The 24775-nt window shown below is 54.3% G+C and overlaps 1 protein-coding gene across 1 annotated transcript; it reads right to left on the minus strand.

Moving 5' to 3' along the window:
- NCLIV_022630 (hypothetical protein) lies at positions 1–23675 on the minus strand (the record flags this gene model as incomplete). The annotated part of the gene is made up of 31 exons (XM_003882457.1): positions 1–98; positions 515–590; positions 944–1095; positions 1570–1965; positions 2390–2719; positions 2988–3527; positions 4296–5226; positions 5810–6015; positions 6299–6395; positions 6489–6518; positions 6748–7124; positions 7500–7761; positions 8358–8431; positions 9039–9241; positions 9549–9664; positions 9817–9884; positions 10324–10432; positions 10894–11088; positions 11436–11504; positions 12006–12045; positions 12591–12715; positions 15031–15147; positions 15697–15813; positions 16096–16179; positions 18901–18975; positions 20831–20894; positions 21891–21960; positions 22401–22680; positions 22894–22941; positions 23329–23398; positions 23569–23675. The coding sequence occupies 31 exons, from the start codon at positions 23673–23675 to the stop codon at positions 1–3; spliced, it is 5526 nt and encodes a 1841-aa protein (XP_003882506.1).
- Between the last annotated feature and the right edge of the window lie 1100 nt (positions 23676–24775).

Genomic DNA, 24775 nt, shown 5'->3' on the forward strand with positions numbered 1-24775 from the left:
CTATGTCGGCAAAAGAGAGAGGAGGTTGACGCTCCAGCGCTTCAGAGTGGACCCAAGGCCACAAAGCAGATCTTGGGCTCGGTCGCAGGCGATGCAAGCTGCAACGGAGCGAAGAAGACATGCGCAAGAGAGCCTTTGCGATAAATCTCCCTCTCGTCCTCCAGTGTCTTGTGCAGCGCCACATATTCCGGCCAGAGAGACGGTCAGACAAACGGATGAGGCGGTCCACAGGAGTGACCGTGAGTACAGCTGGTACCGCCCCACGTTTACGTGCCTCGACGGAAAGGGGCGTGTGAGTGCTTCAAGCCTTTCTGAGAACCTGCCCACCACGATTCGAAAGCGTCCCGTCGACATGCTTTCTGTTTCGTTGCCGCAATGCTGCTGCCGGGTCGTCACAGGCATTCCCTCACGGTCGTATACGGTGTTGACCCCATCCACGTTTGAACCGCAGCCTGCCTTCGAAAGGAGAGGCGTACAGCAGGCTGTCGTGCGTTGTGTATAGCCGACAACTTACTCACGGGTTCAGCCGTGGCAACTTGAAGCTCAAAGAGCAGGGTGTTGGTGTCGAAATTCACGCCATACACAAAGCCCTGAAGCGAGCAAGGACAACAGAGGATACAGAATGTCACCAGCCGTCAAAAGGGTAGCGGGGCGGAGACGATACGTTTTTCGCAAGCTGTTCTGGGTAATGCGTCTTCACTGGGGTGATCTGCAGTGCACGCATGAGGCATCCTGCGGATGTCATGAGTTCGGACGTTGCACGAGGTGACAAGCGGAAAGACATCTGTTCGGCTGAGAGCTGAAATCTGTCCTTCCACCACATCGCGAAAACACCGTCAGGCTCCCCCGTGTGTTGACCGGAAAGCGTTTACACTGGAGACGGCGCTTTCGGTTGATAGTTTCTGCACGGTCCGAGTCAAGCAGGCAAAAGGCATCTGCCTACGGCGTTCGTCGCCAACAGTAGCAGCGTCGGGCTTGAGGCACTTCGACGCGTCAGACATCCCGTGGTGAAACACAGATCAGGATCATCTGTCATGCGCCAGGGAAGTTCGGCGAACTGGAAATGAAGAGCTAGTCGGTGGTCCACGTCGAAAGCTACGGACAAGGGAAACAGCGCCGACAAACTCAGGGAAAATCAGCCGGTGCTGAAAGCGGAACAGGTGCGTTTGTGAAGAGACAGTGACGTGGACAAAGCAGCGTCGCAGGCGGAGCGTAGGAGAGGTATTTGTCATCAGTGGTTCTCTTCGTCCCTAAGTGATCTGCCTTCCGTGAGGATTACACGTGAATCATAGCCAGTGCCTCCAAGGCCCGCAAGAAACACACCGTAACTGCACAGAAAACGCGCTGGGACTCCACTACCGTATTTCAGTAGCCGGTGGAACTGCCTGACGTCGCCACTCAAAAGCCGTCCCATCGTTTAGCAGAGGCTCAACGAAACGACAACGCCATGGAGGCAAATGGGTGCGAGACGGCATCACGAACCTAGAGAGGACGCAAAGAAGGCGATCCAACAGTTGAACTCTGTTTTTGTATGAAACTTTGATTCCCTCCTCCCGCGTGTGTCCTCACCGCTATCATCGCACTCGCGGCTTGAGTTTGCGCGAACTTCGCATCCAAAGCGCCTTCCTTCAGCGCATTCCATCTTGCAAGGGCACTGGCCCTCGCCTCCATGAAGGGAGTGGAGAGCGTCGATTTTCCAGAAAATTGTCGACCGCGGAGAAATGTAAACCACCTCCACATCTTCGGTTCGGGCGCATGTGAGCAGACGGACGACGGGTACGTCGACAGCGGTGCCGACAAGCGGGGCGGGCTGATGACGAGGGGCTGGGAGAGACGACAAATCAGGCGCGACTTTGAGGAAGTCACTGACGAGATAAATGTCAAGATGTGGACGGCTGGAGGCGCCTGAGAGGAACGAACGAGCACACCCGCGCATACCGGCAGAGAAGAGAGAGTGAGAGCGTTCTGTAAAGAACGCGCGCAGATGGTCACAAAAGGACATCTGCGGAACAGACGATGGATGTGTGGGACTCATGGGTGATACACGAACACCTGGACCGTTGCACGCTCAGGACTGGGCGTGCCACTGGTCACCAGACGGGATCTTTCATAGTCCGCACTCTGCAACGAAGTAGACTGTCGCCAGCAGTGCAAATGGAAGACCGCCGGAAATCTCGGGCCACATAGACGCGAAGAGACCTCGGCCCGTCTTAAGGCATGCGCGGGTGTTGGAAGTGTGTCTTTGGCTCCCGCCGACACACCTCGAGTGCGGTGGCGCAGTCTTCCCCTCCAATGAATGGCGTGGGAAGCGAAAAGGCGACGACACTGAGAGGAACCAGGTTGTTTGCCGTAAACTTTTCCCACGCGCGTCCCGCCTGAAAAGCCTTACTTGCCACAATGAGGTACTCTGCACCGCAGAAGGCAAGGGCTGGAGGGATGGGTTTCCCTGGCTCTGCGACGTCTTCTCTGGACACTTGGTCGGAGTACCAGGATCGAGGTAGAACCGTCAGCCGAGCAATCGTGCAGTCCTCGAGGCGCCAAACAACGAGAAGCTTGTCGACACTCTCTTCGTCCTCTCCGGTTCGTTCGTCTTTCGGGCCCTCATGCTGGACTCGACCTTCATCGAGAATTGAGAGGAAACGAGAAGCACAAAACACGCGCTTGCAGTTAGAAGAGGCGCAGGAATGGCGACGGGGAATACCGACGTCAGAAACGGTCTCTGCGGCACGAACACGAAGTGAGCCAGCTTGCGAAAGCCGTTTTTAAACAGGAGGTCCGACCCAATGCACGGATGCCGGCGAAGTGAAGAGCAAGACAGCTGTGTCTCGGTCGGCTGTGACGGTCAGGAGTTTCCAGCCTTCTCTGCCTCAACCTAAGCGGTTTCAGGCAAGGACTGGAACACACGGCTGTTGGTTCTCAGCGGTGGGTTGTCGCCTGCAGCGAGGGCATGTGGCAAAAACAGGCCACTCACATGCGTTTCCGCTCACTTGTGTGGATAGTAGCGAGAAGTGTCCCTTTCTGGTTCATCGCCATGGTCAAGACCGCGCCGAGACGAGCGTCCCGACAAACACCGAAACGGTCTAACTCGGCCCGGTCTTTGTCACCGGCGAAACCGCAGAAGCCTTTCGCGTCTTTCCGACTCCGGCTACCCGCGCGTGGGGGGGTGTTGTACTGGAGGGGCGACAAGCAGCGGGTGTAGCATCGTTGGGCGGCCTCTCTACCGCGGGAGCGGGGTTGGATTGCGCCAGCGCCTTGCGCAGAAAACTTGCGATTTGAGGGGAGGAAGCGAACGGGGTTCGGGGTTTCACGGGATCTCGTCTGACGCGCGAAGCCGCCAGAAGAGTCTCTGAAAAGCGGGCCCGACGCCCGACGCCAAAGGACGCCGTAGGCTCCATCCTCAGCCACGGAAGGAGGGGCCGAGGATGGCGTGGGCAACAGTCCCAGGCACTGGCCCTCGGAGTCGCATCGACTGCGGGCATTCAGGCGCTCAACCAACACCCAGTCGCCGACTGCGTGACACAGAAGACCTGAGAAAAACGTCGAGGGGCGGGAGAGTGGCAACGACAGGAACTGATGGACAGGCACAAAATGCGAGAGACAGAGGCAGGGGGACAGAGCGGGGAATCAGACGAGAGGGTCAGAGGTGAATGTGTAAGGGAACGAGTCAGACAAGAGGAGAAAGGGACCTTGAGGGCATACCGGCGGGCGACTGCCGAAACCATAGGAGAGGAGGCTGAGGCCCACAGCCAGGTAGGAAGAAAGGAACGAGGGAACGAAAGGGCAAAACACAGGGGGCCCAACTTGGGACGGTGCGACCGGGGAGCGCGCAACAGACAAAAAAAGGGGAAAGGAAACACGACTGAGAAATGGGAACTGAGGAGGAAAATGCGCTTGGCAGTACAAACATTGCCACGGCTGCCAAAGCCCACTTTTGATTCGTTCAGACCACCAAAGGAGACGAACACCAGCCACAGCTCCCTGGCAGCTTCGGGCAGTCCAGTTTCCACAGGTTATTGTACAGAAGGTTGGCGCACAAAAACGCACATGCTATTGGTAAGCACTCAGTGAAAGTAGCCTCTTCATACGAGTAACGCGCTCCTGGGGCTCACTGGCAAGCTGAAGTCTCAGTTCGATCCAATTCACCACCCTGAAATTCGACGCTTCTACCAGCGTTTTGCCTTCGCCCCTCCTTTTTGTGGTTTCACCAGAGGCTTGGAGGAACCCGGTGAAACAGAACGAGTGCATGCCTTTGGCGACTGCTCTTGTTTCCTCTCCGGTTGCCGAGCGGGTCTCACCTTGCTGAGATCTCCATATGCATCCGCCTCGGCTGTTTGCCACCGTAGCCCCAACGATGTGCCGGAGTTGCAGAAGGCGCGACGTGTCGCCAGGCTCGATGACCTCGACATGAGCAACTTCACTCTCCATGCGCCCAGCGGAATCTGCAGAGGCGGAAGGTCGGCCTCGCTCCGTCGTCTCCGGTTCTGACCCTGGTGCCCCTCTCTGGCTAGAGTGCGCGTTGGTCTCGCTGTCACCAGAGACGCGCTGGCAAGCTTCCGGGTGCAAAGGAGCAGACTGTGAAGAGCAGGAAATTGTCGCTTGCGGCAGTGAAGAACACGACACGACGACAAACGGCTCTGTTGGATGACACTGGTGGCCTCGCTCCCGTTCAGCCTCGGAAACCCTCATGCAATCGAAAAGATCGCTTTGGGCACTCTTTGGAGCAAGAGGTTGAAGAGGCAAACGCACCGCGTTCTTGCCAGTCATTGCGGGGACAGGCGATGCACGATGACAGGCCACGTTACTGCCTAGACTGACAGACGGAGCCGCAGAACGTTCACCCTCGCTCTCCGGTTTCGCGGCGTCCACATGCACGCAGAGCGGGGGACGGAACTGCGGAAACTGAAGAGGAACACACTGGGCAGCGAGGGCCTCGAGCTCGCGGTGCTGGAACCCCCACAGGACGACGTCGGCAGAGCTGACGGAGACGACGAAGTCTCCGCAGATAAAGAGTTTGAAGGGCGTTCCCAGGTGCCCGCTGAACGACTGCAGAGGCGGGAGGAGGCCGTTCGAAGCGAGCCCAGGGAGAGAACACGCGCGAGCGGAGGGAGGCGCACCTGGGACGCCCGCGCACGGGCGCGACGTACGAGGAAGAGAAGCGTTCAAACCAAAGGCAGAGTGTTTCGGCTGCCGAAGACCCTGACAGGCTGAGACGTCCAGATTCCAAAGCTGCGCGCCGCGCAAAAAAGAGTTAGAAGGAGCGGAGACGGGCATTGGCAGAGGAGAGACCAAGGGAAGCGTGTGGTGCCAAGGCAGGCTGAGAAAGAGAGCAGGGAAAGACGGACGGCATCAACAGGCAGAAACGGAGGCAGAGAAAAGACCAGCGATTTTGCCCTTAATAAGAAGCCAGCCGCGTTCGGCGGCGGTTTCGACCTCCCAAAACGAAGTGCGCCGGACGAGCTCGTCGAGGATCCCTGCGTCTGGGTTCGGGTGCGCGCCTTCGTTCGCACCGCACCTCCCAGGTGGATTCAGTTTGTACGAATTAGTGAATAGCACGACAGGGAAAGGGGAATTTCCACTGCGCAAGCACCCGCCGTGTCCGTGCTGTCTATATCACATTTTCGCGTGAAGAAACGAGCTTGTACAGGCGGGAAAAAAAGACAGCGAGGGCCCCATGAGGCCAGGCGCGTGAGTGTGGGCGAGACAGTGTGCCCTCTTCTTGCGTCAAACAGACACCTTTTAACGGGTTTGATGAGAGCGCCATCTCTTCGTGTCAGGCGTTCCATTCGTCGCGACGGCTGTTCCTTCGTACCTTTACGATATTGTCCTCAGCTGTCGTCAGCGCAATTTGAGGGAGCGCGTTTTCTCCGGGTCCAGCTGCGTTGTCCGTAGCGTTCGTCAGGTCGAACGGCCCCTCGTCTCCGCTCCTTGCGGCAGCTCTCACGAAATACCGGTGAGACTCCAGATCAAAGTGTGTCACGAGCGCCGCAGTGATGGCGCCGCTCATGAGAGGAATCTCTCGCACGCAGGTCAGACACCGCGACATGATTCCAGGACAAGACGCAGCGGGGTGTACGGACCGCTGAATCAGACTCGAGCTACGCCTGCTAGCGTCGCTGCGGCCTGTCCAGGGGCGAGGAGCGGTCAGGCTAACCGTTTTTGGAGAACAGCCACTTTGACTGCAGCTGCGACTGCGCCTGGGTGCTCCGCCGACCGTGACGCTCCGAGGCGACCAATAGGGAGGCGTGAAACAGTGATCCTCGCCGTCAAGAGGCGACTCTGGACACGGATCTGGCCCGGCCTGCAGCAGGGACAGCAACAGGCGAGGCGAAAGAGAGGTGGAAGATCCCTCTCGACAGGCGAATTGAATCTGACGAGAGTGCTGTTCGTCTTCCCATCTACACCGCAGACCGTGGGAGAGCGAAGAGCACGCGCTCTGGTCGATGAATCCTCGCGTGTAGCCAGGTGCCCCAATGGCCTTTTTTTCTCACATAAGAGGCCACTTGCCATGCCGCAAGCATCTGTGTAGAGGCAGCAGACGAACTGGAAAAAATGCGGGAAACCGTGCAACCTCTCCTGGGTAGCGGCGCTGAAGTCAAGGCGCCTCTCGTTCGACTCGACGATGCGCTTCGAGCTAAGTGGAGGCGTACGAAGTCCGCCGCAGGTGTAATCGCAGCACCACGAAAGCAACGCATGGCGGAAAAACGGAAAACCGTAGAACTTCAGGCGGTGCTTCTGCCCCGGACTCACTGCTTCTCCAAGGTCGTAGAACCGCATCATTGAATTGCTGGAACAGACAACCAAAACGCCGTGGCCGCTTGCCGCAAAGCCGTATGCGGTAATTCGAGCGCCGCCTGCCGTCTTTCCGTGTTTCGACGGGGCGGTATAGGGCATCGACAGAGAACTGGAGGCCCGCGAAACAGTCCGAGGAAGGCAAACTTTCGCTTTGTAAAGAAGCGAAGGAAACGCGAAGCAGCAGACGCGACAGCCGTCGAAGTATCGAGCCATGAACGCCCCATCGGGGCTGAAGGCGAGAGGCGGAATGTCTTCCGGAGGTGGGTGCACGCCAGGGTTTTCGGCCCGTTGAGTGAGTTGGTATTCCAGTCGCTCGTCATGGATCGAAACGACTGAGGGCACTCGACAGGAAGCGCACTGAAGAACAAACTTCAGAGGGGTCAGCGCAGGCGCGACCAGCTTTTCATAAGGACAGCCCCAAAAGGCGATGAGAAGAGGAAAGGGCGGAAGTTTGCAACAAAGGACCGGAAGGGAGGCAAGAGAGACAGACAGGCGTTCACGAACACCTGTGGGAACGAAGCAAGAGCAGGATCGGGAGGGAAGAAGCGGCAAGAGAAAAGACGTTTTTCAGCTGTGCGATTCGCGTGGCGAGTCTTGGGTTTGTCCTCGGGTACTTCCGTTTCACTTTTCGTCTTGCACGTTCTCTTCCCCATTCGTCCAACCGACCGCCAGCTGCCGAGGGGCTGTTTCACGCGGACCGCACTCACCGCCAGAGGAGTCCGCAGTGACGAGCAGACACCGGCTCTGTTCCACGTGACTCTCGCGATGGTCTCGAGCGCTGTTTCGGACGAAGTAGATTCCGCGAATCGAATGCAAGTGGTGCCGAGCTTCCAAAATCACCTGAGGCGGCTTCGTGTCGATGTCAAAAACGCGCAGCGCGCCGCTATCGAAACCCACTGCGAGAACGCGTTCGAGGGGATGGCAGGCTACGCGTGTCGGCCGGTCGACCGATGACTGGAACTCAAACGCCTGGAAAGAAACCGCAGAACGAATCTCGCGTCTGCCTTCGTGTACTGACAAACACGTCACTTGGCGATTGGCAACAGGTCTGCCTCGGAAAGTACCTCTGTCGACAACCTCAAGTTGGAGAGAGATGCAGACGCCGTCCACACCACAGTTTCGACGGCTCGATCGGAATACGAACCAGATGGGAACAGGCGCGACAACTTCCGGTCCCAAGCGCGGGACGCGTACTTCAGGATGTTTATCTCCTTCCAGCGAGACGACATGTTTGAATCTACGGGGACGTATGCTGACTCATGTGCAGACGTGAAGAACATGACTTTCGGCGCAGAACGACATGCATGTACACGGAAGCTCGGCCATCTGGGACAGGAGCGGCAGGCATTTCACGGCGGAAACAGCGGCGAAGGATCATGAAGAGCTGAGAGGCAGAAACGGCCGCGGGGACTCCTACACAACAGAACACAGGCGAATGGTGGCGTCGTGTCTCCCTGCGAAGCGTTTGGCCTTGGAACGACTGGCCTGGACGATGTAGTCGGCCGGCTTCGTCGATGTTCGATTGAGTACAAGGTGTATATCCGAGCTTGGAAGCCGCAACATACCTCGTGGAGATCCGGCAGAGACCAGATGCGAACAGACCGATCTGTTGAAACTGTATAGAGCTCCCTCCAGGCTTCTATAAAAAGGCAAAGTACAGTTGAGGCTGCCCGATGCGCAATGGAGAGAATACTTTTCGAACACGGCAGCTTCTTGGAAGCGCACTCCAGACCCCTCTAGAGGTTAGTTGTGCTGAAGTTGCAGAGCGTGTCTCTTGAGCACAGAGCCATGCGTTGAAAACGAAAACCATTGAACCCACTTTCACGGGGCGCCAACCTCAACTGTGTTCGATACAGACGACAGAGTGGGCGCCTCACGGGTGTTCAGCCTGGCGACCTCTTGGCACTCGAAGTCCCTCCAGAAGTCGTCCTCTAAGTTTTTCTGCCTCGTGTTCCGTGCTTCTCCTCTTTACTCCTTTTTGTTTCCACTAGGTGCGGACGTCTCTTGGACCGCGGTTTGTAGCTGTTGCCTTGTCCCTCTTTGGGGCCTGCGCCTACGTCAGCTCCAGGGCGTCTCCACTATGTGCATCTGTGCTGTCGTGCTGTGTCCTGCTTCACGCTACTTCCGGTGTCTCGATTTCGCTGCTTGTCCCAGCGGTCTTACATCTGCTCTTCGCGGGACCCTCCCCTGGGGTTGCCACGGTGGCTTCATTCCGTTCTCCCCTCTCTCTCCAGTCCTCTTCTCACCGCTTACTGCTGCGTCGCGGATAGGCCTGGCGTGGGTCCGGAGAAGGGGTTGGTAGTGCTGAGAGCCTATGTTCAGGATCCCCACGCTCCCGTCAGCGGCGGTGCAAAGCAACTGAAGTCCGTCTTCAGATCCGTCGACGCCCACGGCGGCCGCCTCGTTTTTCACATGCATGAAGCAACTCTGAAACGTCAGAGGCCATACTCTAAAACAGCAGAGAGAAACAGCCGCGAGGCGGGGACAAGAAGTCGCGTGCGGAAGGAAGTAGGGATACAAGTATTCAGCACACGTCGAGGTAACCGCACATTTATATTTTTGCATGCACGTAGCTGCAGTCTCTCTCACACACAAATACATTTAAGGCGCCTTCGTCCTCATGTGCAGCTCCATTGCCATGCTCCCATATATACATACATATGAATATATATATATATATATCCATACAAAAGTATGTAGACAGATTCGGGACACATTCTCTCGGCATTCTTGTTTAGTGGTGGCGTCATTCTCACCGAACGAAGCCATCTTCTGAAGCAGTTGCGCAGAAGGCGTCGCTCACGCTGAGAGACCATATGGGCGCCGCATGCAGTTTGTAGACTCGCTGCAGCCGGCGGGAGACGTAGTCAACCTGCTCGGACAAGCGCCAGACGAGACGAGCATCGAATTAACTCCGCGGGGCACAGACCGCACGCGTGGGTGGACGCGCCGGTGCCTACCAGGTAAAACGACGGGGGCGCCGTGGTGCAGGTTCCAAAATCTTGGCGGACTCCACAGCCTCACCTGAGCGACACATCCTGACGTCGAGGAGAAGAAGACCCTTGCCGCCGCTAGCCACCTCTCGCCAGTGTCTGTCGAGGCACACACAAGGACAGGAGTTTGACTGCCACGAACACTCGAGTCCGATACACGTACAAACTGACTGGAGATCACTTCAAAGATCTGCCAGTGTTAGAGAGGCAAGGACGAAAAGCGGCGAATCCGTGCCTTGTTCTTTCTATTTCTGTATCGACTTTTTGCCAACTACAGCGCACCGAGTCCCTTGTGGCCTTAACAAAGTAGCGTCCGCATAAGACGCCTGTCCATCTTCTTACAAGGGTATCTCTGTCTCATCGAGGATCAATCTCAGCACCCCAAAACGCATGCCTGAGCGTTCTCCGCGAGGGCAGTGGAACGCCACAATGGAAGGACGCGTCTGGAGGCCTCGGGTGCTACACTGAAGTGAAGGGACACCCGGGCGAGGCAAGCTCGAACGCGATTAAGGACACGCCGCGCGTGTGGCGGACTCACGATCGTGGACGGTCTGAAAGGTCCGGGAGCATTCGAAGTCGAGATCGGTGTAACAGTTCGCTCGAGCGGCTGCCTCCAGCACGACACTGCAGCCGGGTAAGTGAGAGTTCTGTGCAGGGAGAGAGAAGAAAGCAGCCGCAAGCAGCTAAGAGGAGTCTCCGCTTCTGCGCACCGACCTACCCCGTTGGGCGGGGGCCATCCGCCATGGGCCGACTCGTCTCTCTGACTTGCGGTTCCAACAGATTCACATGTAGAACTGCGTGCGGTTGGAGACGGGAAACAATAGCAGCGCGTCATCGGGTCGACCGCATACTTCCCCGTTTGTTTTTCCAATGTACCCGAACTGTATCCTCCACCTAAGGAGGTATTCACGTTCTGCTGTAGCGGACGGGCAACCGTCACATATCGATCACGTACACGCTTGCACCGAACAAGCCGAAATTTGAAGAGCCAACACTTGCATACAAGCTGTACGAATATCATGGTATTCACTATTCGATGATCTTTTGTGTTCACACCGGTATAACTAGAACCGAATAAACAGAGACTCGAACGGACCTTTCATCTCACCTTGATCCTCCAGAACCGTATGTTTTCGTTGCCGCAGGAGATGAGACAGAATTCGTCAAAGGGCGAGAATTTGATGCAAGTCACATCGAAGTCGGAGACTTGCCGAGCCAGGAGGCTGCAGTGGCCTTCAGATCGCAATCTACTCAAATCCCAAATCTGCAGTTGCTGGCGTCTTTGCGTGTCAACTCCAGCCACCTAGGAGAGATGGAAACATCACACGGAAAACACTGCAATGGTGCGCTGACGCAAAGAAGAGTTCGTTTCGCATGGCGCGTGGCATACACCCTATTTCCCAGTCGTGGGGAAAGGAGGCTAGTGGAGCTGATTCCTTTGCCTCCACGCATGCGAGTTCTGCTCGAGGGGGCGGCACCAAACAACCCGCGTGCACATTGACGCGTTGGGTCTGAGTGTAATGGTGGCCGACGACTTGCAAAGAAGAAAGCTTGAGGGGAGGCGGCATAGCGTGCGGCACGGAGACATGGAAAAATCTATTCTGAACAGGCACTACACAGGAAAGCGAGCGGCAGTCAAAGGCCACTTACAACCATGCATCGACACTGACTGTCGAACCGAAAGACACGAATTTCAACCAGCGACGGGCATTGAAGAATCTGAAAAACAGCAGATAACACAGTAGAGCTTACGTCTCGTAACCGTCCGTCAACTCGCTCTTCCTATAGGCCGACCGCGCCAATTTTCTGCCTTGGGGTTGTGTGGAGCGAGGCATCACACTGTTCTCTTTGTGTGCAACTCCTCAGGGCCTTGAGAATTAGGAAGTTACCTGGATTTATATCATTGTGTTTCCCCAGAACACTGCTTCCGTTTACTCTCGGTGCGCCAGAAACGTGGTCAACTTGGACGTGACCGAAACACATGGTAAAACCCCCAGGCGTGTGGGTACAGCAGGCCGGGTACAGCAGGAAAAGCGAGAGCACGAACAAACACAGTCTCTATAACGGGAGGGGGAGGAATTTCAATTAAGTGAATTAGCATTCAAAAAGAACCGTGACTTGTCTCTCGAGAGGCCCTTGCTGATCCAGCAGTCGTTCGGTGGGGACTGACGAAACGCAGTGTTTGCACGGAAAACGTTTTTCGCGTTTCTGTTCGCGTACTGCAGCACAGAAGGGAGATTCGCCGGTGACATGCCAGATCCTGCGCACAGCACAGAACAGCATAGAAACTGTAGAACTACGGCATTCCTCCCCTTCCAAGGTGAAGACGTTTTTGAGTGCCGTCTGCATACAAATCTTTCAGGATCCGTGGAAACGCCTCCGCTGGAGAGAACAGATCTCAGTCTTGCGCGTGAATGCGTAGTATGCCTGGATGGCCCGGACGGAGAGGCTCATCCAGGGACAGCCGAGAGACTCTATGGAAAAGAGAGAATCAAAGTTCCCCTTCTGTAAAGCAGCATTTGAACACTGTTGTAAGAATAAGCTGTGCGACGATACACCGGACCTATTCACTAAACGTCCGAGATATACACGGCATCGTTACCGGATTTGCGGGGCTGCGGCGGCTCCTGCACCGTTCTGCACTGTGGCGGCCATGACTGAGTTCGGACTAACGTCGAGCAAGTCGATGGCTGCGGTATGCCCGAAGAGACATTTCTGGGTGCCTGGAACCGAGAGAGACGGAGCGCACATAGCTCGAAGATCGAATTTCCTCCCACGCGGAAGAGCACTCTCCAGAAACTTTACCCCTCTGCATGGGGCAAGGAAGAGACCAAGAAAACGTTCACTGCCTCAGGCGTCTTAGGCATGATCCACTGGCGCTTCACCCACGTTGTCGAGGCAGTGCACTCTGCGGCGTTGTGTCTCTGGTTCTGTATTGCAAACGTGAAACATACGACGTCTCTACTATGCGGCCAAGCAAGTTTCAGCTTGTCGCTGCTTCCACGGCTGTTCCACTTCCCATTGTAGAGGAATTGATAGGAGAGTTCACTAACCAGTCTGAAGGTTGAGGTAGACGAGTGTAGATGCCTGGGCAATCAGAGCTTTGTCTCTGCCCGCCCACATAGCGTGACGTTTTCGATTCCCGGCGCCACTGGGCGCCCCCATCATACGGATTGCCTGCATTCAAGGACGACCGTCTAAAACTCCCAGCTCAGTTGACAGCGACTTTGACGGTAACATCTGTACCATATGTGTGCTGCGAGCTTCCGCTTTTGAGACACACACTGGGTGCAAGTATCTTCCAAACGGCACCGGGGTGGTGACTAGAGAACTAGCACTGCGGTCGAACCCTCGACTTGTGTGTTTGGGCTGTGAACATTCGCATGTAGCTGACTACGGTTGAAAGGTTGCGCGGCTGAATAGCGCTGTAAGTTAACGCCTTGGAATGCGCAAACATTCGTATTGCTCTACCTCTAAAGAACACACAGGATTGCCTCGAGCAATACACTTTACGGCTCTGTTCAAAGAGACCAGAACGTGGTTCCACCCTGACACAGACTCTCCTTCTGTACGGTGGCAATCCTTTGTGTCGAGGGAACTACGCTCCGTACCGTCGGATGGAAAAGACGTGTGAATTAAACTGCCTGCTACGATGGGACCGGCTGCGGACAGTGCAGCTGTCTGGCGCAAAGTAGACTGAGGTATCAGATCGAAAGCACTGTTTTCGGACGGCCTGGGGTCTACTTGATGGCAGTGTGTACGGAGAACACATGAAAATGCCCGAAATGCATTCTTTAATCGTCCGCTTGCGCTTGCGATTAAGGATTCATGTTCCAGTAGACGCCGAACCTGCAACAGAGCGCCGTGACTGAAGAGTGATGAGGCGAGCAGAGGTTCACGCTGCGTTCCGGCCGTTCCCTCTCTCTGACTGTCGCGTTCCGGAATGCAGGAAGAATCAACCTGTCCCTTTTCAGCGATTGGCTCTCCTATTCGTCGCAAATCTGACCCATGCTTGGAGTCCGGCAGGGCCGTGTTCTCGCCTTCGTTTGCTCCGGTGGCCGAGGCTGTAGTCGCAATATCAGTTTTACTGCAAGGGTCTCCCTTTTCGTAAGGAAAAAAATCATCATCACTCTCTTCGCCCATAATAGGCAGAACATCATCGGGCCGACTGCCCAGAGGAATGTAGATCCACTGGCACTCTTCTACCGTTGTCTTTGGAGATAGTCGCATTCCTCGAGGCAACAGCTGCAGGAAAACACAGGAATACGCACGAGCTGATGACGGCGTACAACAGGTTCGTTTCCAGATGGGAGCCAAGAACAGCCTAGTGTCCTAGTCTCTGAGGCAAATACCGTGGCCTGATGGAGGTCGCAACGCCCGCAATATTCCATGACTAAGGGCTGCAGAGCTGTAGCAAAAGCCATAGACGGAGCAGCTACTGTTTCCCTACGAACATATATGTATACGTACATATATATATATATATATATACCATCTAGCAATGTTTGCCGTCACTTGAAGCCGAACACAAAAGTCTTCACAGATGGCTGCATTCTGTCACGAGGCTGCAGCGTGAGTGCCAGCACAGCGAAGATAACCATGAAATCTTTGTTCGCTTACGTTTTGAGGATAGAGGATATCTGAGGTGTATATTCCCCGAAGTTTAATGCTGGCACATATCTGCACGGACTTGAGGACCATTCCTTTGGGAACTAAGCGAGTGTATTGTCCGAGAAGAGCAGAAGTGTTGATACATAGCATCGTCCACGCGCCAGGTGAAGGATGGCAAGGATACTGGATTGTCCTTGAAGTTACCTACGGGCAGACGCCATAGCGTATCACGAAGGAAGTGGAGTCTGTATGGTCTCTGGTTCACCACGAAACTGTGCACGTCTCAGCATTCCACTTTCGATGCCGTCAGTCCTCGAACGATTTCTTCTAAGAGCCGTTTCCCACGCAAGAGGGAAATAATATATTTCCTTGTTACAAACAATCTGGACCCCGAAATGTGGCACAGTTTTTGCGCCCTTGGCAGTCACTGGCACGTAAGGGATACACCATGCAAGCAGAGTAGGCCACGGAGTAGATTCATAACTACAGCGCCGTTTTGACTGTGAAAGCAGCTGTTCAGTGCTATTTTGCAGATGTCACAAGGCTGCTCCCGCGCCTCAACAGGTGAAACTCTGGTATTTTGGGGGGTCGGACAACCAGAATGCCGTGCTTCCGCGGTGTGAATCAAACGCACCTTGGGCTCTTTAATCATGTTACTGAAGGTTGCTCTCACGGTTAACTTTTCGATCGTCGAGATGTCCATATGAATTACAAAATGCCGGGATTGCAGGGCTTTTACTTGCATGTAGATCTGCGAAACAAAGTTGACAGAAGGCTTTCTAGAAACACGAGGATTCCCGGTTGCACCTGTATCAACAAAGAGGTAGTGGATGCTAGGATCAGACGACTTCAGACTATCCTTGGTTGTACCTTACCAAGTAGAGTGGGACAGTAGGTGATGAAGCACAGTGAACATGATGGCTGTAGTCATGGGAGGATTGTAACGTTCCGTACAGTTGTAGGTGAAAGGCATATTCGAGACGTAGACTAGCGTTGGAGCGGGAGCGGATCGTTTGAACAGAGACACTATTTACTTATAATGTGATGATAACAGTGCATGGCATAGCCGCGTACTGACCGAATACAGTTGCAGAACCGCTGCAGACCAGTGTAGGCAGCACGCCTGGTGTCCGTTCTCCATCACTGGGGTGCCAGCCACGCATTCTGGTGAGGGGGTGACCCGCGATCTAGGCAGGTATGGGCTTTTCGAAGCAGGCCAGTCCTGTGTTGCCTATATCGGAGGAGCGTTCGCGCGGTCCTGCTGTATTCCCAGGCAGGAGTTTCCTAACAGCCGACTTACGTAAGAATCCTTGAGCCCAAGGGATTTCTGTCTTCCTTTCCCATGTGGTATTTGTAGGAAGTTATTCGCTGCAATTGTACCATAGATCCGGATGATGCGAACTCCGAGACCTTTGTCCTAGCATCAACAACATAGCGGACGTAACGAGAGGGCAGTGGCAACGGCGGATAACGTTTTGAGTTGTGCTGGCGGGACGACAGAGAGCATCGTCTGTGAATACCCCCGGCAAAGCCGTGCCTGCTGCCGTCCGCATAGTTGTGTGGTAAACTGGTTCTTGGCTCTCCCCCGCAACATGTTGTTTTATCTCCTTGTGGCTTGGGAATGGTTTTCGCAGAGACCCTCCGCACAGGCATGTGCAACTGCTACGCTACAGAGACCGGTGACAGGCTATCGCCTTACTATTTCCTCCGTCACATCCCCTTGACATTTGCAGTTTTCTTCGTCGTGCAGGGGAAACGCCTTCAAGACGTTCACGTAGGGCCCCTGACAGAGGAGATGCGCGGAAGCCATCCTGTCGACTGAACGTGCCGTCAGAAAAGCTGCATCTCGCTGGTGTGAGGCTTAATATGTTAACGCCTCTTCATTACTACTGGCGTACAAAGACAGTCTCGTGACACAGGAGCCCCTGGAGAAGGACCCTGGGCGTTGGAGTCACTCTAGGATAACATGATCCCTCCCACGGCTAGTCACTATGCCTTAGGATTCACTTTACAGCGTGAATACCCCTAATTTCAGCAGGGTTTCAGATAGAAGAAACAATCAGATGAGCGAAAGGTACGTTGACTCGATCGTGCATGCATCGCTTTTCTAACACATGGGATGGGTAGACGAGAAGGGCCGGGAGACAGGTGAATTATTTCATAGAGGACCGATCAGTGTGAAAGAGCTTCCAAACTCATTGCCGTTGCTCTTCATTGTGAAAGATAAACGAAACCGGTACAGCTACCCCCGTAATTGTCGTGCGAGGCCTGGGCACTCCACCTATCATCAGTGCAGGAGCATGCACTTTCCTCGTTTGTTGCTGGCTGCTGTTATTGTTCCTGGTTGCACCCAATGCGCCATTTGGAAAAGTCGATTTCCAGTCGAAATTCCACCCTTGTCATAGATTTGCCTTTTCAGTTAATGTGATCCACAAAAATCTCCTTCACGAGAGTGACGCTCGGAATTTTACTCAGTGCCACTTCACTTGATTCAGGCGTGGAAGGAACAACATTTGTGTTGATCTTGTTTCTGCTCTGGTTCTCCTTTTCAGAGAGTACGCTTGCACCCAGTGGGTGGGCGAGAAATCTGCGTTAGTTATTCACGGAGTCTTTTCGAGGGTAGATGCAGCAGGTTTCGCTTCCTCTTCAGTTCACGCCAGGCAGCAGTCGGAAGGTAGAACACACAATCTAGCGCACGCGGCACCGCGTAGCGGCAACTGCGACGAGAAATTGGAAAAACGAAAAGAAGCCCCATTTGTGGCTCACACATCGTTTTTTCCTCTGCTTAGGGATCACTGGGGAACGAGGCTACGACGCGCCGATACGTTTTGTGAGCTGAGATGTTCTTGTGGACGGCTTGATAGTTACATTGCCGGTATCCACTTCGGCTCCAGCATTTTTCACAAGCTTTCTAACCAGTAGCGTCGCATGATGCGGCCGACACTGGCATTGTAACCGCTCACATCACGCCCAATCGACACTCCGTTGAGAAAGTAGCACCAGGCGTTTCCTGTGTCTGACCAGCGCGCGCGATACTCTAGATAATTTCCAGCTATCCTGGGTAAGTTTGCAGCAAGGGTTTAGTGCCGTGGAAGCTGTCTAATGTACTGCAGAGGCTTCCTGGTGATCGCCCAGCGCACGTGTTCTACAGGTCAACAATCAGGGGTCCCACAACGATGTGACAATCCGGGTTTTCTGTCGTTTAGAAAGACCCGTGGTTCTACAGCCCCGGGCAACAGCCGTACGCCACAGCAGCGGGGCATTTGGTACGCCTTGAAGCTCATTGAAAAAAACCAGTGAATTCACTCGCCCTTTCTGGTTTGACGCGGTAAGATACTGCATCCTAGGCGCTATTTCCCGCTGCTGGAAAGACCGCCTCATGACTGAAATACGTTTTGTTCGGATATCCGTCCGAAAAAATAGGGGCGAGCGACACATCTGGGCAACGCGTTTGGAAAGCATGTCTTATCGCGTGCGTGTGAGGTAGTTAATCACTTATGAATGAACACATACATGTCGACCGAGCATTTGCCATTCTCCAAGATCACGTTTACGTGCTGCATGTTTGAATTTGCTGAGACCAACGACAGCGTCGTCTGCGGTCCCCACTCCATGTCGTGAACTGCGCCTGGTTCGAAGACGGTGCACCCCGGTCTCGAATAGTGAAGTTATGTGGTTAGATGATGCGTTTTAATGTGAGAGTGGAGACCAGCACGGCCCTTGTTAAGGCCAAAAATGTGTTCGCAGTTGGCGAGTTGCCGGGGTTACAGCACAAACTGTTATGAAACGTGCACTCGTACACTCATCCTCTGTAGTATACGAAATCCTCTTTCTGTTTCTTTCGTAAGTATCAGTGTTGCGCATCTCAAAAGTGAGAAAGAGATTCAAGGACGCGCCTGAGGTAGCTGAGGACAATGGATCAGGCTACGTAACTCCTTTTTGGGGCACCCTAAAAGGTACTTTCTGATTCTGTGCACGCCAGCGAATCTGGGTAGAGGCAGCTGAAAAGGCCGCATTCACTAAAGCCACACTGACAGTCAGTTGGCGAAAATGCCTTGAACTTGTGTTGACGGTCAGATGACCGGCACGTTATGCCTTTTGTTTCCTGCCACCAGCCGTGTACCTGTCATGCAACGGGATGCTGGGCTGGTGATGGCGTCACGAGTCAAGGTCACTGAAAAGCCTACGTTCCTCGTGGAAACAAGGACCTACAGAGTTAACGAAGGAAACGCTCCGCTCAGCACAGGGCACGGATATACCTTACATCCCAGACACGTTCTATGGGAACTCCAGGCGAAGCTTGCCGAGCAGGAAGTCCGGCGCTGTTCAGACGAAATATACCAAAGTGAGCAATGGTGACTTCCTTTCTTCTGTTACTGAGAGCAGCTCGTCACCTGTGCAGGCTACCAGCAAATGAAATCTGAGTGAGACGTGACTCGGTTCGACCGTCGAGGCACACTGGTTTTCCACAAGAGACACACGTCTACAGAACTGCCTTCGTAACATTGACAACGATGGCAACTTTGGAGCTTGCGGTGCGACCTGAAATGTTCGCCCTATTGATCGGAGCCGTCCCATCCTGCACATCAAGAGACAAGTGGCAAGGCGTAGCGCGACGGCTGAATGAACAGCTCCCCAGAAGTGTGTGCGGCTGCCGAAGACTGGTGGGAAGGGGATTCTTGAGCTGAGCGTTGTTTACTCCCGAACTGTTGTTTCGTGAGTTGACTATGCCACTGAGACAACCATGTCTCTAGACTGATTCCGGGTTATGTCTTCGAGTGTTCATCTCAATGCCGTAGTTTCGCCAACGTACCATTTGTTCGGCCATCTGTTTCATGTCCATGAATGAAGGCGAGGCCCCCGAGACTATCCTTGAAAAAGACTGGTCCCAGCTCTCGCAGGGCCGCCAGAGCGAGCATGACAACCGGTGCCTACCTGCGTGAGCACATCGCATTTGTACAACAGGAGATGTTTCCGTCATGGTCACAATGCTCGTCTGTACCCATCTTCTACCCATTTGGGCACCGCTGCACTCTGAATGCGGAACCAGCAAAATGGATGCGGAAAACGACGGCCATATCACGTGTCCAAAGAACTAACAACCATCGACAGGATGAGGGACACAAAACATGCGAAGACCTGCACTGTGGGAACTTCCTAGTTTCCGTGCCCCAACTTGTAGAGACGCCGTCATTGTGAACGAAGTACTGTCCACGAGGACAGTGATTCACTTTGGCCTACCATGTTTTCCAAAATGCGGGACACACACTTGCTCATTTGACTCAGATCCACTCAACATCGTGTGATTGGCGTCTGAGAGATCAGTTCTGTACCCACTCAGCGTGCACAGTGTGATGCTGCAAGGTTGGTGGAGAATAACAATCCAAACTGCGTCGTTTGTCACCAGCGTGTCTGGTGACGGAGATATGGATCGAGGCATCTCGGGCTAGTCCGTCATTGTCTGTTTTAACTCGATGCAGCTGACCGCATGCCGTATGCAGAAATCGATCAACCCTGAAACTTTCGTGCGCGCACATTCAGGTCTGAGCATGGATCAGCCTACCCACCGGGTTGTAGTGGAAGATGGGTATAGCCGTAACCCTCCAGCGTGTGCGTATTCATCAGGCCAACAGAGATAGCCTGCGCAAATAAGGAAAAGCTTTATTCCGTTCTTCAAAATGGCACGTCCAGCATGACCCACTCTTGAAAAAGCGCAGGAATATGGAGCTAGCGTGCCGTTGAGAGTACGGGGGGTTCGGAAATTCTTCGCGAACGGAAAAGGCCTAGACTGACTCGGGTGTTCTCAGCATCACCCACTGTCTCACTCATTTACAGCTCGTCGTGCCTGCCTGCTCAAGTTATTCACTGCCTTGTTTTGCCTTCGTAACGTAACGTCACAAATGCGAAAAACTTTATTGCCCGTATACAGTCAAACTGGAGAACGCGACAGTGCAAGATTCTGCGGACCTTTATGGAATCAGACACTCCATACGACTGACTCTGACAGTGCGGCATTTGCGCCGTTGCATTGCACGAGGTGTATCTGAACCTGACTGAATATCGACTTGTCGTTTGGCGTTATCCACGACAGCCCGCCAAGAGAGAGAGACGTATCGTGGCAGACTTCAAGATTCAGGACATTCTGATCTCGCACGCCCAACCCGGCGTTACCTGGAAATACAGTCTTGGGAATTCATTGGCGTTGTTGTTCAGAGGGACTGTGACTGTGCCGCCAACAAAATCTTCGCCTTTTTTATGAAGGTGAACCTCGAAAGGCTTTCAACAGCGATGAATTAAGGCCACAGCAGCCGCAAGCACAGGCGAAGGGGACTTCACAAGATGTGGACGACTTGCAATGTCTTAGTAGCAGATAACGTCACACGAGCAATCGCCCGGCCGTGCGCTAATGTTGAGATCGTAGTGGAAGCCCTTACATGGGAAAACACATGCAGGCCACTTCCATTCGCTCCGCAGCTGATTGAAGTCGCACCAATGAGCCTGGACACCACGGAGGGGAAGCGGAAATCACCCACAGACGGCGGATACAAGGCTGGCAGGCTAACAACGGGGCCGAGGAGAGCTGAGGGCTACTCTGTCTGACGTCCTGCTCTGATCACTCCCTGCCATTCTGTTGGATTGAAGCGTTCTTCTCAGGATAAGCAGATCTCTCTGTTGGGAGGATGGCAAGCGTACTTGTCTCTCCTTTTGTCCTGTCGACGGTCAAAGCCGTCTCCAACGTAGTCGATAGACCAAGCTGAACAAAGGAGGTGACGCAGGCATTTTTAGGTGCTGCAGGTGTCTAGGGATAGTGGTGACAGGTGATCCGGCCCTTTTGCTTATGACGAAACACTTAGCTGAACGGAAGCGGCGGGAGTACCATGCCAGCTACCGTTGCAGCATGAAGGCACGTGTAGGTGCACGGATTTAAGCTCTCGCATCAGCGGGCCGTTGCTAGCCCCTCGTGCGGTCTGAAATGGACCGTACCACCAGCACAAGATGAAGGGGGAGTGCTCCACGACACAAAACGACACGTAGGCGACGCTACAAATCGTGAGGACAGGCAGTTTCAGGCAACACGTCTCCCTTCCTGTTCTTTAGGAAATAAAGCACGAGGGGACAGTGGTGAAAAGCACTGTTGGTTGGCCGTAACAAATTGCGATAGGCGTCCGCGACGGTGCCATGTCTGTTCCGCTTGTTCCCCTGCTCCTCGTCTTCAACAAAAGTCTCGTCATATCGCACGTGCCAATGCAGTCGTGGTAAACCTACCGCTTGACTGGGGCAACTGCAACTCGTATAGGAGATACCTGTCCCAGATAGCCAAGCGCAAAAGACACACATCCGAGTGCCTGTTGTCTGCATACGCTTCCCAGGCAGCGGTGCAGTGCCGCCGTTGTGGGCGTCCTCCGTCGCACCTGCACTCTCCTTCTGGACCGAAGCTCGGTGAGCCTTCTGAGCAGATTCTGCACCGTGTTGGTCCAAACTACGGGTACTTACACGAATTTTGGGCAGATCCATTCGAGCGCACGCGCCCACGGTTGGAGTTGGTTCAGGAAGCTTTTCCGAGCTGAGGCAATCGTCAGCCAAGAGGAGGAAACAACGGCAACTGAGATAAACCTCCGTGCGCAGAGGTCTAGAGTTCAGGATCACAGGATGAGGCAGCTTGTATCCTGCTGTCCGTCACTTCAGATGGAGTCAGCTGAGAAGGAGCAGCCTACTAGGGTGATCTTCATCCCTGCACCGGAAAGCAAGCTGTGATGCAAGAACTACGAAAGACGGGTCATCTTTTTCCCTATCTAAAGACGTGAGTGAGCGAGTACGTCTTACATAGCCTATACAGGAAGCTCCGCTATCGATGATTTTCTAGTGCTTGGGACCACTGCGCTACCCGTGGCACGGGCGACGTAGTCATCCCAAGTGAACCTCGCCTTGGCTTGCCCAGGTTCCTTAGTTGCCTGCGACAAGCTCGGCTGTAGGCCTGCCTACAGCCCCTGTCACGTCCCTCACTTTCTTGGTGGAGCACATCAGGACTCGAACCACTTTCACCATGGCCGTTCTTATCCCCCTGCTGGTTTAGGATTGCCTCAGGAGTGGAACAGTCGATGTCATGTGCCCCAGTCCTGTCGAAGCTTTCGATCTCCCCCCAAGCAGACCACACCACCTCCTGGCTCATCGGTACTGCTTTTGGATTGACCGTGGAGGGTGGGGACTCGACAGCGGCATCGACTGTCTTGCATCCTTCGTCATACTGTGTCACGTCCTCAATGGTGTACTCGTACGGGACACCCTGCACTCGCAGTAAAAAAGCGAATATGCTGTAGTCTTCCAGGCACAGTTCAGGCACACACCGCCTGGGGAACTGGGGACCGCCCAGCGCCTCCACTGGTCAACAAAGCAAGGTTCATTGATTAAATGCTATCTCCTAAGGACTGGAAGCGATTCGCAGACTGGATCGGGTAGAGCGGTGGACCAGAACGTGTGTGCTGCGCGAGATGCGTACCCGCGGAGTCGCTGCCCGGAAGGTCTTGCCGAACTCAGAGAAGCCTGGCTGCCAGAGGGGACAACGACAACCTCGTATCACATCGCGGTTCCGTGGTGATTCACAATGCGTAGATTCATGATGGAGAAGCGAGCGGCAGCAAGCTGAGAGCTGAGCGATGTCTCCACGGTCTGCTCCAATGCACCACAACGACAGAATACATCACAATACATCATCTAACCCAGGCGACGAAACTGACGCCATCTAGCCGAGAGCGGTGCAATCAGTAACCAAGGGGAAAGCGGCCAGGGAACGTCGCCCCCGATGGTATTTGGACCTGATCTTACGAGCTTGCAAGTGTATATGTGGTTTGCTATGTTGCCGTAGAATGCATGAAGTGGGATAATTGTAGATTGAAGAACATCAGTAACCAGACCGACCCGTGGAACAACGTACCGTCATCCTGACGACGCTCCCTCTTTGGGTGTAGGTGATATGGCAAAGAACAACGTCCTCTGCCGGTAGCCTAAGCGACAGCATAACGTAAATATCCCCAGAGGCAGCAAGGCGCTGCATGCTACCGTCAAAAACAATGTATGCTGCGTCTCAGTAGCATTCCGCCGATAAAACCGGGCGTGCGCCTACAGAGAGACAACGCCGGAAATGGACGGCGCGTGAGGTCCCCGTCAAGCTCACCCTGTGCTCCCGATCGATGCCATAATGTACATTGTTTGAGCACAGAATCGCTCTGCGGGGCTCAGCACCTCGGAGCCGGCTCCGGGCTCTGTTCGGACTTGGGCCATCGGGGCTTGTCTGCGAAGGAACTCGCAAGGGAACTCCGTCTGTGCTGCTCGTTCAAAGTTTCCGGGAGGAAACCAAAGAGATGAGGGGAGAAAAACCACCAACGTACGTTCACAGGACAGCGCGACGAAAGGTTTCGTCGACCCGGCTCCGTAGAGGAAGCTGTCCAGCTGCCATTCTTAGATACGGACGATTTGCTTATGCATGTGAGTCGCCAAAAACAACCGAACACTTGCATCCTTTAACAGGTTGAGGATCGTTGTTTCATGAGAGGACCCGGAGAACCAGTGCGGCAGGGGTGTTAGCCCCTGCCTGTGCTGATAATGTTTCGGCGAATCGGCGCAACGCGCCTGGCGAATAACTATCCCTGTTTGGCGGTGACACGTCACATGCAAACACGTAGTCTTGAAGGAATCCGAACGAAACCTCCAGACAGGGAAGGTTCGACGTGATGAGCCCAAATTAGCGCGTATCCGTCCTGGGGTCGGTTCTTTTCGACGAAGGAGAACGTTTCACTCTTCCGTGATTCGGACTCACAAGGCATCCGAATTGTAGAGAGGCGGGCTGGCGTAGAAGTCATGGAAAGCTTGAATTTGTCTCGGGATACAGCCGTCTGACAGATCCCGATCAGTAAATGTGTAGATGACGTCGCTGAGACGTGTGGAAGGTACTGCTCTGCCCTCCCTGAGCAGCTTTATGTGCGACTGAAAGAGCTCGAACTTTTTACTTTCTGCCCGAACGTGACAGGAGGCATTCATGTATACCGCTTCCTCTCTGAGAACAGGATCACATTCACGAAGAGGTGAAACAGTAACTGAACCTCTCCACACCTTCCGATGCAGCAGTGAATGCGGAGCCGCTGGCCGACGCCAACTCACTCCCGACCCCCCCTCTCCCCCCGGATAGGAAATGACTGTTGAATCCCTCCTCTGACTTGCATGTTATTCGCTTTCTTTTGGCTACAACTCTATCACTTGCGTTCGGGCTCTTGAGTCGGTGACCTGCAGCCGCGCGCGCGGCGAAAACAAACCGCGGAAGCGCATCTGATTGCTCCGCTTGGCCGAAGATCCCGACCAAACACTGAAAAAGAGCTCACAGAGGG

The sequence above is a fragment of the Neospora caninum genome, chromosome VIIa (assembly GCF_000208865.1).
Source record: "Neospora caninum Liverpool complete genome, chromosome VIIa".
Taxonomy (NCBI): Eukaryota; Apicomplexa; class Conoidasida; order Eucoccidiorida; family Sarcocystidae; genus Neospora; species Neospora caninum.